Source organism: Amyelois transitella, chromosome 14 (assembly GCF_032362555.1).
Source record: "Amyelois transitella isolate CPQ chromosome 14, ilAmyTran1.1, whole genome shotgun sequence".
Classification (NCBI taxonomy): Eukaryota; Metazoa; Arthropoda; class Insecta; order Lepidoptera; family Pyralidae; genus Amyelois; species Amyelois transitella.
Window position 1 is genome coordinate 805,555 of NC_083517.1, and position 14,712 is coordinate 820,266.

At 36.4% G+C, this 14,712-nt stretch overlaps 2 protein-coding genes across 2 annotated transcripts; both read right to left on the reverse strand.

The window, feature by feature from the left end:
- Position 1: 1 nt before the first annotated feature.
- LOC106129139 (serine protease inhibitor 28Dc) lies at positions 2-6,072 on the reverse strand. The gene is made up of 9 exons (XM_013327612.2): positions 5,918-6,072; positions 5,206-5,302; positions 4,272-4,399; positions 3,739-3,816; positions 2,861-3,077; positions 2,208-2,348; positions 1,704-1,792; positions 935-1,372; positions 2-393 (listed from the first exon to the last, which is right to left on the reverse strand). Exons 1-9 carry the CDS (start codon positions 5,958-5,960, stop codon positions 239-241), a joined length of 1,386 nt encoding a protein of 461 aa, XP_013183066.1. The 5' UTR covers positions 5,961-6,072; the 3' UTR covers positions 2-238.
- Positions 6,073-6,699: 627 nt separating this feature from the next.
- On the reverse strand, positions 6,700-13,498 carry LOC106129184 (transcription factor AP-4). Its single transcript, XM_013327674.2, has 3 exons — positions 13,110-13,498; positions 11,460-11,622; positions 6,700-11,179 (listed from the first exon to the last, which is right to left on the reverse strand). The coding sequence occupies exons 1-3, from the start codon at positions 13,196-13,198 to the stop codon at positions 10,439-10,441; spliced, it is 993 nt and encodes a 330-aa protein (XP_013183128.1). The 5' UTR covers positions 13,199-13,498; the 3' UTR covers positions 6,700-10,438.
- Positions 13,499-14,712: the final 1,214 nt, after the last annotated feature.

The following is a 14,712-nucleotide window of genomic DNA, read 5'->3' on the forward strand; positions in this document are numbered from 1 at the left end:
AACTCTTCCCTAATTACTCTGTGGTTCATGGCATCAAATTTTACAAATACATTGTTATTCTTAAATACTACTTACATATTATTTAGTACATTATAATATTTAATCATTATTGTACAAAATAAAATCTGTATGGCACAGAAGAATACTAAAAATTGCATCGCTGCATACTTCCCTCGTTTCATCCACATTCATCAAATCGGTTTCAGGTATTTCTGACCTGACCTTTTTCTGTTAATATTTATGTTTGTGTAGGATCATATATAACAGCGCTAAAAGTGACCAGTCTAGTTCGCTCGTTTCGAATGAACATGAAGAATGGCGAATCAGCGTAGAACAACTCGGCCGTCCTCGACATAATGCCGGCTGTAGCCGAAGTTGCCTCCGTGCCGTGTTCTAAAAATTAAAAAAGAAAATTTTGACAACTAATTGTAATTGAATTTAAAAATGGCGCCTTTGTTCAGGGTGATTTAATTCTAAGGTGCATAAATATATCTTTTATTTGGAATAAAACCGGGAGATAAAGTAGAATGAATTGCAGTCTATAAAAATCATAAATACTTCAATTATACATATATTAGAAGCAAAGATTAATAAATTTGTAATACCCTTCTTCCATCTGACTTTAGTCGCGGTTGCATCCTCACCACTCTAGAGAGGAGCCCGGGGTATGCTATGACCATGGATCCTGGATTGGGCGAGTCAGGTTTTTACACCAAGCGACTCCCGTCTGACCTCCTCAATCTTTGCAGGGGAACCTAACAAAGATGTGCCAAAATGTGAATGTAACGAGGGAGACATCCCTCACCGTAAAAGCATCGGTTAGTATTAAAACGTATGTCCATAACTTCGAAATTAGTCATTGGTGCATGGCAATCTCACGGGAGCGGAGTCAAATCAAAAGTAAAAATTGTCTTTATAAAGCGTTAAACCTTACCGTCGATGTTAATTTTCACTTTCTGTATAATCGAATCTATATGAATCCCAGGGTTGGGAAGTCTGTCTATTAACTCCTTGTATTCCATCGATTCTCTATCATCGCTTCCCATTCTCGATAGCACATCAATTTCTGATTTGTTCTCATCCTTATTGAAAACCTCTACCATGAGAGCGAAATTTGCTTTCTCAGCATCAAACATAGATGGCGCTCCAACAAGTTTTACATACTCTTCAAGATTTAAACTACTCGATATATTCATTTTGGGAAATCTCACTATGCACTTTTGTTTCGTCATTTTACTGATTAATTTGTGTATTTGCATATAATCGAGCGTCTCAAGAAGTTGTAACAGACTCGTGCGTTTTGGATCCTTTGGTTTGAGGGCATATAATGTGGTGACATTGTCATTGTAAGGTAAAGCCACCATGTGTAGATCTGCAAAGGGAATTTTAAAAGAAATTATTAAATCTCGATGTCACATCAGCAGCATCCTCGCGTTTCTGGAAAAGAGCCCAGGGTGCGCCTTTACGACCATGATCTTGGAGTGGGAGAGTTAGATCTTTACACGAACCGACTACTATCTGAATCTCAATTCTATCGTTAAGCCTAACAGCTAAACTTCGTCTATCAGTCTTTCAAGACTGCTGGCTCTGTCAACCTAGCAAGGGCTATAGATGTGAAATTGTAGACTCCTATCTGACCTCCGCAACCGAACGAAGTAGCGGAAAAAGCTAGTCTAACTATACAATTTATAAGTCGTACGCACCATGTTCTTTAGATGAAATGTAGTTGAACTTTCCAAAATTCAACATGAAGTCTGTAACAACTTTTCTGGATGCACCCCGGAATACCATTCTGAAAAGATAACATTAAAAATATGAATCCAAATAAATTCAAAATTTTTGTTCATTATTATAGGATACTTCATACTTCGTAGGTATCGCTTAATAATTGTCAAAACGTTTGGTTTCACAACATTGGTTGACGTCAAATACTAAATAGCTGGAAAGATAAATCTTGACTGACCATCTTCTTGGCGAACCAGCTCCCTTTTTGGGTCTTTTGAGGAGCATTACGTTCTGTTCTTTAAATGGATTCTGTGTTCGTTTTGAAGAGCCATTAGTCTTTAGCCTCCCTTAATTTTTTATATATTTTTTTTTGTTAACAACGTTGTTGGCAACCGAAATACGTAGTTTGTGAAATTTTGAGCTTTCTAGCTGTCACATTTTTACGTTTCAGGTACGGAAGCTCGATAAGAGAGAGAGATTACTTATTCGTCAGTTCTGGTCGAAATGGACGCGCCCAATGTCCTTTGAAGTACAGAGCGTTCAGCAACACCACTTTTGTGGTAGATGGCAGGGTTTTATCCAGGAATTCCTCAATTTTATCTTCTGTGTGTGCTCTCACCCACCTAAAAATACACAAAAGATTATAAATTTATTGAAGCCGTTAGGATTGGATCAGGAAATTAATATAATTATGTGCCGCGTGGTTCATGGCACCAATAGAAAAAATAATACTAAAATGGACCACTCCATCTCTTTCCCATGGATGTCGTTAAAGGCGACTAAGGGATAGGCTTATTAACTTGGTATGCTTCTTACAGGCAACGAGCTAGTGACCTGTCACTCTTAGATCAATTCAATTCCATCATTTAGCCATACGGCTGAACATGGCCTTTCAGTATTTTCAAGACTGTTGGCTCTGTCTACCCCGCAAGTAATATAGACGTGACTATATATATATGTGTATGTATGTAAGTAGGTACCTACATCGAATGCATCTGATGTTAAAATCATGCAACATGCATTTTTACCATATTATCAGCGTGTCAAATACCTACATTATTTTCAGACATTTCTCTCCGCTTTAACAAGCAAATTCTTACTTGATATGGGAGCAAATGTTTCAATTGAAACTTACTCATTAATGGTCTGCTTCGCCACGTTCCCATCTTGGAAGTCGACACTCATGACTTCCCCCCTGTACACACGGTCAAGGTACGTCTTGTACATATCACGCAGACGCGACCTCTGATCCACGAAAACGGCATCAGCCAATATTGTCTTCGCGGTGGTGTCATTTAGATTTTGAAGCAGGATACCTAAATCTTCATGGTGTTGCCGGTTTTTAAGGATGTCTGCAAACATTAGTTTGGGTACTAACCGATGCTGTTACGGCGAGGGAAAACATCGTGAGGAAACATGAATATTCAGGCAACTGGATGTGTAACCGTGATCGATCCAATACGGGTTGCCCTGCAAAGGTTGCGGAGGTCAGACGGGAGTCGCTTTGTGTAAGAACCTGATTTAATCTATCCAGGATCCATGGCAAAGGCAAAGGCACACCCCGGGCTCCTCTCCGGAGTGGTGAGGATGCAACTTGGACTGAAGCCAGGAGGAACAAGAAGCAAACAATTAAAGCGCCAGCTAAAATAGTTCTCATTTCGTGATATAAGTACAGTCAACCGCATATTTATGTATCTAATACTATTTTGAGCCTCAATGAACATTATGTGAAGTTATCTAATGTTGACGTCTATAAGCGATACCTTGTATCCTTTTTTATAAAATAGGTACTTAAATCAATTTATTTCCTCCACCGTTTTTCGCGAGAAAAATTTTGAATAAATTTGGCGAATTTGCAATAAATTTGGCCAGGTTTATATCTTTTTGACTGCTCATACACATGCGGACGTTACATTTATTTATTTTTTGTTTGTAAACGCTATCTGTGACAGACTTTTATGCAAAATAAGAGACGTGTCGTGCTGTTAAATACTCAAAATCTAATAAACTCACCACGGGAAAAGCCCAAAATATCAGCTATTTCCTCATACGTTGTTCCAGTGCTTCCCAGAAGAGCCATGGCCAGCAGTACTGACAAATCAATAAAGGTATTAAAAACATTGTTTAGTGACGTCACTATGCTAAAAATAAAATTTGAAAAACCCATTTATTTCTCCAGTTACTTTAGTAGTACACATCAGCTTAAACAAATATTCATTCTAGAGCTGCCATGCTTGTCTGGCAGCAAAGAAAAGGCATTGAGTCTGTTAATTGCGTTTCTTCCCGCGCAGTTAGTGAAATTCAAAGGATTGATATTATTTTTTTTAAGCGAGATGGGCTAACAACCTGTCCAGAGGCGGCGTAAGGCGTGGCGGTGAGGGCCACCGGCCAGGGCAAATTTTTTTTTAATCCGAAATAGCATGTTTTTTTATAATTATAGTTAAATACTTACCACAATAAAATGTAAACAAGTGCAAAAATATTGTATGCAAATGGACAGGGGGCAAAAATAAAAAAAAAACAGAGAAAATATACTTATAACATACCAGTGACACCAACAGGTGATATCGCGATGTTAGTCACGTTCCTGTGTTCCAGTGCCTTCATCATGAGTCGATAACCAAGGTCATTCAGAGCTTCATGACTGTCGTTTGAACCTTCAGGCAACTTGGTGCTAAAATTATAAGAGATATTATGCGTGCGTGCTGTCGTGTAGTTCCCGACACTTTACAATAGGACCACTCCATATCATTCCCTTGGATGTAGTAAAGGGCGACAAAGGGGAAGGCTTATTAACTTGGCATTCTCCTTGTAGGCAATGGGCTAACAACCTGTCACTATTTTTGTTGAATCTGGATTCCAACCAACCGAACAGCTGAACATGGCCTTTCAGGATTTTTTAAAACAGTTAATTCTGTTTTTCCAGTAAAGTATGACATTATTAGACATAGAAGTAGACATGCTTATATCCTATGTATGTTTTATTAGTGAAAATATTCAAAGGACAATGATGTTTGGCGAGTTTACAATGCGCGGAATTATATAAATTCATACTTACATACTTATTATTATTATATACTAGAGGCCGCCCGTAACTTCGTTCGCATGGAAACCCTATCAATCCCGCGGGAACTCTGGGATAAAAGTAGCCTATACGCAATTCTGGGTCTTCAGCTACCTACATACCAAATTTCATCGTAATCGGTTCAATAGTTATTGCGTGTTAGAGTAACAAACATCCATACTGACATCCTGACATAAGTACTCACAAACTTTCGCATTTATAATATTAGTAACTAGGATATGTAAAGAAAAAGATTTTTATTTTTGTAAAATAATATTCTTTTTCTTTAATAAATTTGGTGAAATTTGGCACATTGATAAAATGGACCTTAGAGTAACATAACTTTCTTTTCGGGAAATTAGGTAGGTACCTACCTACCAAGGTAATAAAAAAGAACACTTGTGTCGTTTACTTACTCAGAACTTATGTCTTGGCCTAAAATTTGAACACCCATCAGAAAAGCCATCATTAAAATCTGTGTACAAGTCATGATTGATGAGAAATCCAACAAATCTGTGAAACAAAAGCATACAAAGTGTACAAAATATTTTATTTTTATCATGTAAAAAATTCTGGAGTAGATAAATAACATTCAGTACCTATTTTTGTCATGCGGATATATTGAATTACAAACGCACGTCTGTTATAATGAGGTTTTTTTATCGTTATTTCGAAGGATACCTAACTATAATGATGTGTTGTATATAGTATCGCGACAATTATTAGGTATTTACATACATACGTATAATCACGTCTATATCCCTAGCAGGGATGACAGAGCCAACAATCTTGAAAGGATTGATAGGCCACGTTCAGCTGTTTGACTTGATGATAGAATTGAGATTAAAAAACTGACAGGTTGCTATTGCTAGCCCATCGCATGAAAAAAGAATCCCAAGTTTATAAGCCCATCCCTTAGTCGCCTTTAACGACATCCATGGAAACAAGATGGAGTGGTCCTATTCTTTTTTTATATAAGGTATTTGTTGAAGCAAATTTTTTATTCCATTTACACAACTACAAAGGAAATTAAAAAAATATCTTCTTTTAACCGACTTCAAAAAAATAAAGCCGTTCATATTATTTAACAAATATGTAAAAAGCAAAATATTGTAACTAGGTACTTACTATTTACTATTCTCATCTCACTGCCAATTTTCACATACACCATAAAAAAAACTGAATATCCTATATTTCTATAAAGGAATCGACAATTAGCGGCGTCTCACCGCGTTAAATCACAATGGCGCACTGACATGACAACAATTCACACATGCTGTTACCCAATGAGCTGTGATCAGCAAGTACAGTCAACGGCAGATCAAGTTACCCTGCGTGGAGAAGTAGCGAATTTGGGATGTTGATATGTTTTCGTCTGTACATAGAATTCGGAAAAATTATAGAAATGATATAAATTGGAAGATAAACACCACCATTCACTATAGCTACACCGTAAAGTCTTCATCTCTTCTTTACAAATGCACGCAGCATTGCAAGACGACAACACATTCTATTTACTGTCAAGTTAATTATTATTTTTCAGATTTCTATTATTGTGTATAATATTAAATTCAAAGTCATTCAGATTTATCGCAAGCCACAAGGTGATTTACATTTTTGTCATTTACATAAACCTTGTGTGCTAAACTGGAAGATTATAAATGAATGAATGAGATTTTCAAGGCAAGAGTGAATCGGCACTATTTGAGCTTGCATGCACCACCTTAAGCCTCATCTTGCTTACCGCCAGGTAGATTGTGAGCAAGCTCACCCAATTCTTAAAAAAAAAAATTCTGTATCGACAAATAAAAGTATACTAACTATATAAAGATTATATAAATGACTAAAACATATGTTTATCAGCTGTTAGGATATTTAAAAAATAAAACACATAAATTAGGAATCTTTTATAAATATTCGTAAATATAGGTCGAATGTGGTACAATTAAAATCAGACGAAATATTCTTATCAATTTCATATCAAAAAAGAAATGTTTACGGATTATTTTCTACACTTTATCTTAAATTGTAAAGCATAATACTTACTATCTATTATAACTAGGAACACATAACATTAAAGATAGGGTGACGTCAAGTTATTTAACACGATTTCCCACAAAATATAAACGGGTGGGAACATTTAGTACTATCAAATCACGGACACTTCATAGTTATTTCGTTGACTGATATTATAATGGCGTCTGCTTACGCGTCTATGCTTTCGTGACGCCTCGCCTCTATCAGCCAACAGCAAAGCAAACGTTTTTGTAATTTAATACAATTTTACCCCTTACGTGCAAAAGGTAGTTCTATTAATCTAGTAGGGGATGAGTGTCCGTTCTCTATGCTAGTACTATTACAAATTCCGTATCCTAGAATAAATATAAGAAATAGAAATTGTTCAATACATCTCTTTCTATGATCTGTCGCCTGTTTTGTAAACCTTGGGAGGTTATAACAGAACCGATAGCACAAAAGACGTGTATTCTAACACCCTATCACTAACATAACGCATAAGACTCGAGAATCCGAAGACTCATATCAACGAGCCTTGAACAAAATAATATAAATGCAGTACAAATGTTGTTTCCATTCTTAATAATAAACAAGAAATACGACTTATTTCCATGATATTAAAATCCTATTTGTAGTTAGTAAATCAATAAAATAAAATGATTCATAACGATAGAGTGTAGAAAATAGAAATATTATTTTTAGTTAGGCGTAAAACCAATAAAACTTTATTTATGAATCAGGATAATTAACATATTGATGCCAGACCAATTGCATACATTTTTAATATATATTGACAATGATATAACTATCATTAAATTAGTATTTCAAATAAGTTTATTTTATGGTTTACCATAAATATTAATGTTTGAAAAAAATCTTCAATTCGACCATAAATGTGAAAATTTAATTGGTTCTCGCTTGATAAATTAGCTGTCTAGTCCTTTCAGAATACAGATGTCGTTTACAAACTAATTAATAAGAAATAACCATTTTAATACTTTAAGACATAAATAATAACACATTTTAAACAATTTAACTTGCTTCTTTGACTTAAAATCTCTTATTACTATTTGACTACGCTAATATATAACCAAGTCCGTTATGGTACAATTGAATTAACCTATACTGACATATTGTAAAAGGCGGTAGGCAGACGATTTCTTAAAACTATGACTCAGGAACAGAGCGCAGAACTAAATTTTGTAAAGTTTCATTCATAGCTGAGACAGACTTTAGATTTGTAAAACCTTCCCAAATACACACCGTGTACTTGAAACTATCTTTGATTCAAATCATTCTGGGTTGGTGACAAGTTTGAAACGGTTGGATGAAGCAAAGACAAGAGTTATCAGACTGTCATCCTCACTTCATCCCAACAGTGGGTCGGAAAACTTTTCATTCGAATTCTATCCTCAGTGGACTGTAATTTTGGAAACTTTTTTTATAACAAAGTCAATCTTTCAAGTTAACAGTCAATCATAAACAAAAAAGAAATACACAGCCAAAATTTCGAAAATATAAATTCTTCAAAATTTTTTTTCATGAGTCGGTTTATTAGTATTTAAGGAAAAAAAAAGTTTGTAAAAATACAGTCCATTCCCCCAAGTCCCAAAACGAAACTGGAATTTACAATAAAGTGCATCAAAAGTTGACTTATGTCATAATTTATTGGTAGTCCAGCAATGTAGGAGATTCGTTGGTAATGTAACTTAGTTTCACTGGTAAATGTCTGATAATCTCAAAAATCTCAGTACAACGCTGGACTAACACTATCTCGATACAAATACCAACAAATACAAACACACATACAGTCAAATAGTACACACACATACACATTTCACTAACTATACGATGGTTGGACCTAGCATAACTTAATAATGAATAAAATGATCAGTCTTAAAATCATAATCCTATGCGCATAGGACCATTCTGTTTCTATTGTTACAATGCAACTCGTGAACCACTCTGTCGCTGAGTCCAACTTAAAAATAAGGTACAATCAAAACTTACACGGGAAGTTATTAACAAAAAGCATTGCGTGTTAATATCCAACAAAAGTCAGCACATCAAAGCGAACAATAATAAAATCACTGTTAATTACCTAAATCATTGAAACCAGCACAACACACAAGCAACCGCCGCGTGGCACAGCTATCGACGCCTCAGCTAGGATGATCTGATCATCAGCTTTGACACGTTGCTCGCCAGGTTGGCAGTCAGATTCAAGAATTTTCAAGATACACAGGAGCACTTATAACATACAATATTATAATATTCACGACGGGTACCTATTTACCAGTTCCTATCTGAGTAATGAGCTAATAGAATTTTTAATGAAATACATAATTACACTAATAAGTTGAATAAGATATACAACTTCTGCTTGAATTAACTATATCTCATAATGTAGATTAACTTCTAAGAGTAGAGATAATTCAAAAAAAATGTGGAATGGTCAAATATTCTGTTTTTCTAAGCAAGAGTAATGCCAATTGCTTCTAATTTTTATAATGTCAAAAATAAAACAACGAGCGATGGATATTTGAGAAAACAAGAATTACACTGGATTAATAAATTAATGGTTCCGTATAGAGGGACAGTGCGCGAGTTACCCAGTGACGCCTCATCGCCGCAGCCGCATGCCTCACATTATCATACATTTTATCTAGAAAGTGTTAAATTCATCTAGAACTTTCAATTTAATTAATATTGCTGCTAGGTCTCACAAGTAACAAACAACCCTTGTCATTTTATTGCTCACACGAGATATTTTCGTCTTAAATTTCCCATTCATATAGCAATCCAAACAAATTATCACATAGCTTATTTCGTTTACAAGATATTCCACCCTAAAATTACCCTATACGTTTTCATTCGACGTCGTGAAGAAAATTGGCACGCGGCACCTTGGATCAAACCTTCACCAAACCTTACTCGAATCAGTCAATCCTCAATCTTTCTTAAACTGTAAGATTAAATATGATGTGAAATACTAGACTAAATGAAACCCTAAAGTTACTGATTCATGTCGCGTGTTCCTCAGGGAACATCACCGATACAGGGAATGTTGCAAACAGTTCCCGCAAGCAAGATTAAATTACATTCATACCTAAACTAGATGATTCTCTGACACGATCTCCTCTTTTTGCATAATGAAAAACAAAAAAAAATCCCACTAACTTAGTAGTGAGTACAATAATAAATAAAATCAAAATCGTAATAGCTTCTCTCTTAAAGTAATATTGTGTAACGAGACTAGGTCCTTCACCTCTAATGAGACGCCATAATATTCCAGTGTTTTCTATCATATAAGTCTGTGAATATAATCAGAGACGTATATAGTACAAGATTTCTCAATCCAGAATATTTGATGAAAATTTATCGACTGTTATATATAACAATGTATTGAAAGACAAATTAATTACAATCGGGACTAATCTATGCACAGCACTGAGTTAAGTGACAATGATCAGCTATGTAATAACAATGACATATCGCTTCGATCAAAAATTTAGACGATGCGGGGAGACTTATCGCGACTCGACTTTGGAAAGAACACCTAAACAACTAAAACGTTAAAACTATATTCGAGGAGGGTCGGGAGCTCACAGCAAGCCAGTCCTCTCAACACAATCACGAGTGCTTGACCACGATGACGCCGGGGCGCGGCGGCGGGCGCTCCGCCTTCTTGGTGAGCGCCAGCGGCGCGTCGCCGCACTCCTCGCGGAACAGGTGGTCGCCCTCCAGGTGGCGGATCGCCTCCACGATGGTCTCCAGGTTCTGGCGGCTGGTGTTGGGGAGGTAGAGGCGCGCCGCCGCCTCGGGCAGCACCTCCACCTCCACGCGCGGCTCCGCCTTGATGGCCGCCTCCAGCAGCGGCGCCGCGCCCGCCGCCTCCGCGCCCGCCGCCGCCGCCGCCGCCGCCGCCGGCTCGGGCTCCTCCTTCTCCGCCTTGCATTCCGACGCCGGGGCGCTGGCCTTCTCGTAATGTATTACGGGATGTGTCAGCTCGCACACGGTTTCCGGATACATCTGGGCTTCCAAGGCGTGCAGTCTATCTTCAAGTAAACGGCGGTGTCGTCTCTCCCTATCGAGTTGTGCCCTCAAGTCGCTCCCTTCGGCTTCCTTCTTCTGGTTGACGCTTGTCACGGTTATGACAGCTACGGGCTCGGGTGACCGAGAATTGGCGGTTTCATCAGTAGAGTCGGGAATAATTGTAGGAATGATGGCCTCATTTTTTCTTTTCTTCAGAGGTATCTCTCCTCCTTCATGCTGGTTCAGCAACCTCTTCAACTGGCAATTTTGTGAAAGAAGTCTTGTTTTCTCTTGCTCCAGAGAGTAAATGTATTCTGCAGTCTGTTGTAAAATAGCAGCCTAGAAAAAGAAAAAATGCAATTTTAAAAAAATTCACCACAGATTCTCAAAGTTTTAAAGTTTTTTCAACACATTCATACATTGAAAGAGTGTCACAATATATATTAGTTTTAATTTGCCAACATATTTATTTCCATATGATACTTAATCTGGCAAAGGAAGACTCAAAAAATAAAAATATTCATTATAATTATATCAACTACCAAGAGTTGGTATGTTTGTTTGGCTGACACGTGCTGCATTTAATATTGACATACTTCATCAAAGGGAAGGTTTTTACCTTGCTAAGTTTCTCTCCCTCGTGGCGGGGCAGTAGTGTCCGCAAAGCTTGGAATCCGGCATTAATGCTCTGCATTCGTCTGCGCTCATTGCTGTTAGCAATCTCTCGCCTGATCCTCTTCTCGGCCTCCATTGTTTTGCCTCCCGAGTTTAGTTGTTTTTCTCTGAAAACAATATTTACACATATTACTTTCTCAACACTCTACTTACAAGAGTTAGCTCTTAAATTTAGGAAGAAGATTACTTTCTTAGTTAAACATTTTAATACAGGTCAGTTTGGCTCTCATTTCCAAGTTACAAGATATAATATGTGATATTTATGCTTTGGTAAACTTTAATCAAAATACAATGTAGTAACAAGCATATGAAACCAACACGATATATGCATAACATGAAAATTTTATTTATGATTTGATTTATTTATTTATTTATTTATTTATTGTGACAAAAACGGTTTACACCTATTACAATTATCACACTTTACAATTTGAAACACAGGTATATCATATTAAGTTAACCATATTAAATCATATAAAAAATTTGAATAATGAAATTAAATTTGAATACACATAAATTAAAAACAACAAAAATAATATTTTAAAAATTTGTCAATAAAAGTTTTGTCCGTCAGATCTTATATGATGATGAAAACCAAATGACTGCTGGCCAGTTTATCTTCTTATTAGACAAATAAGTAATAACTATTGAAAATGATAGGCTTATAAACTTGGGATTCTTGTTTTAAGCAATGGGCTAACAACCTGTCATTATTTGAATCTCAATTCTATCATAAAGCCAAACAGCTGAACATGGCCTACCAATCTTTTTAGAACTGTTGGTTCTATCTACCCTTCAGGGCATTATAAGTGTAATTAAAAATATTTAATTTTCAGACAGTAACTTTCATTTTTAATTTACAATTACCACCTACCCAATACCAATGAGACTCAAACTGAACCAATTTTAATAGAATTTTAAATATTTGTAAATTGATGTCGTGGAATTAATCAAATATAGTTTTTATTTTATGTAGGTATCATTTGAATACTCTAAGCGTAAGCAATGCAAAGCTGAGTCAGTGAGTGAGTAGTTTTTTGTATGTTGTGTATAGTGTAGTTGTTTTTATGTTTTTGTTTTTGTACATGTTTTTAATGCTACAAATGATCATTACTTATGTCAAACAGTTATGTAGGGAAAATGAAATAATAAGAACCTTGTATGACAAATATCTTATGTTTTAGTTTTATATAAAAAAATACTATCATTTATAACCTACTATTTTAGTGTTAGTGAAATTTATGTATTGTAGGGTTCCTTTGAACACAGTCAATTGGAAAAAATAAATGAATGACAGTATTTACGTTAAAAACGTAAGTGTATACATGTGATTCATAGTAGCGTATAACGCGACACATAGGTAGTGGCGCCTACTACGCCTATTCGATTTGACCAAACATGGCGCCCCAACAGCTGACTACACACCGGCACGGGCGCCAGCGTCATCATATGGCGCGCGAGATCTTTCACCTCTATCATAAAAAATAACCATAAATAAATACGTAAACTAAAAACAAACAAAAAGTAACTGATAAACAACGCTTAACCGTAAAATACGTCATAAGTTTAGAAACCACGCCGGCCCAGGCCTTACCTAGCAAATGCGTGATCCGATGCTTCTTCTTCGTACAAGTTGTAATCGTCCACTTCTAGCAAACAAACATCATTTCCGTGTAAGGACATAACTTAGGTGTAATATGTACCTGCTTAAATAGCAATTTACGCACAAAACAACATGATATTAATAAAGTTAATGTTCGGATGGAGCTACAATGGCGGGAAACGACAATGAGCTCCGTCAGGTGACGCTTTACATTTAATACACACTGCGGATCGGTTTCACACAATTTTCACTGTTTATAACACAAGTCACATTTAGTTTATTTATTTCCAAAGTAATTTTACTCACTTACACTAAAATAACTTTTTAAAAACAGCAATTAAAATGGAGGGAGTCAAGGGCAACGCGACATCGATGCAGCTGGAAATCGACCATAGACAAAATCTATGTCATACCATAGACATTATTCGTTTATTGTCAATGGTATTCTTTTAGTGCCAACATAAAAGAAAAATTTTATACTCTGCCGTCTAACTTGCTTTGTCGCTTTGATTGATGTTCCAGTTCTACCACCCCATGAATGTCGTAAAAGGCGACTAAGAGAATAAGCACACTTTCTTGCAAGTTTCTATGCTGGTCAAGAAAACATACATACATAAAATCACGCCTCTTTCCCGGTGGGGTAGGCAGAGACTACTTCTTTACACTTGCCACGATCTAAAGGTAAGGTACAAATTGGGTATAAACTCTTCTTCTAGAGGATAATATATCATCCTGTCTCCATTTGAATCCCATTTATTAAGCCATATATCTGGACGTGGCTTTAAGTCTTTTTTGAGCTCGGTCTGCCCCGTAACCCGTAATGGATAAAGACTTAATTATATTTAAGTTTGTAATAATGCCGTGGGTGTCGTAAAGGCAACTCTAAACTAAGGTATAGACTCATAAACTTGAGATTCCTTTGTAAGGGATTCTTTAAAGAACATGTAGCGGGAGCGATGATTCGGCTCGACCGCCACCAAAGGGAAGATCTTCCCCCAGGCTAGGTGTTATGCCTGGGGAACCGCGGCTCCGACGATGTTGAGTCGGAGGTTGTATATATAGCTCCAATCCGTGAAATCTCTGAAATCGCGATTTGGGTTCTTCGCTGCTATTGACTGAGCGCGTCAATTTCTTCGCGATGATTGACAGTTGTTGTGTGATTTGATGTTGTTGACGAGTGGCGTAGAGATGTCGCCACAAACAGAACGGGACGCTCGTCAAAACGGACACAGTATCCCTTTAAAGAAAAGAACGAAAAGCTCTTAGAAATGGACACCCTTCCCAAAAAGGTGCTGGAACTGGTAGCTGAAGAAAATTTTTCAGTTTTGGTCGTTTTTTCACCAGAATGGCTGAATATTCTTTTCATTATTTCATTTACTTTTCATTTACTCTTTTTTCATAATAATATACAATTCAGATGTAGATGATTTCGGTTACATGTTATGTTGATGATCGAGAGAGCAATAATAAAAAAATGAAAAAAGTGGTCACAAAGAGATCGAGTGGACCATTTACGCATGACATGCTTGAGCTCCAACACTTTGTCAGTTTGCTCACTTTGAGCATGACATATTTTGTCAATTTCATTCATAAA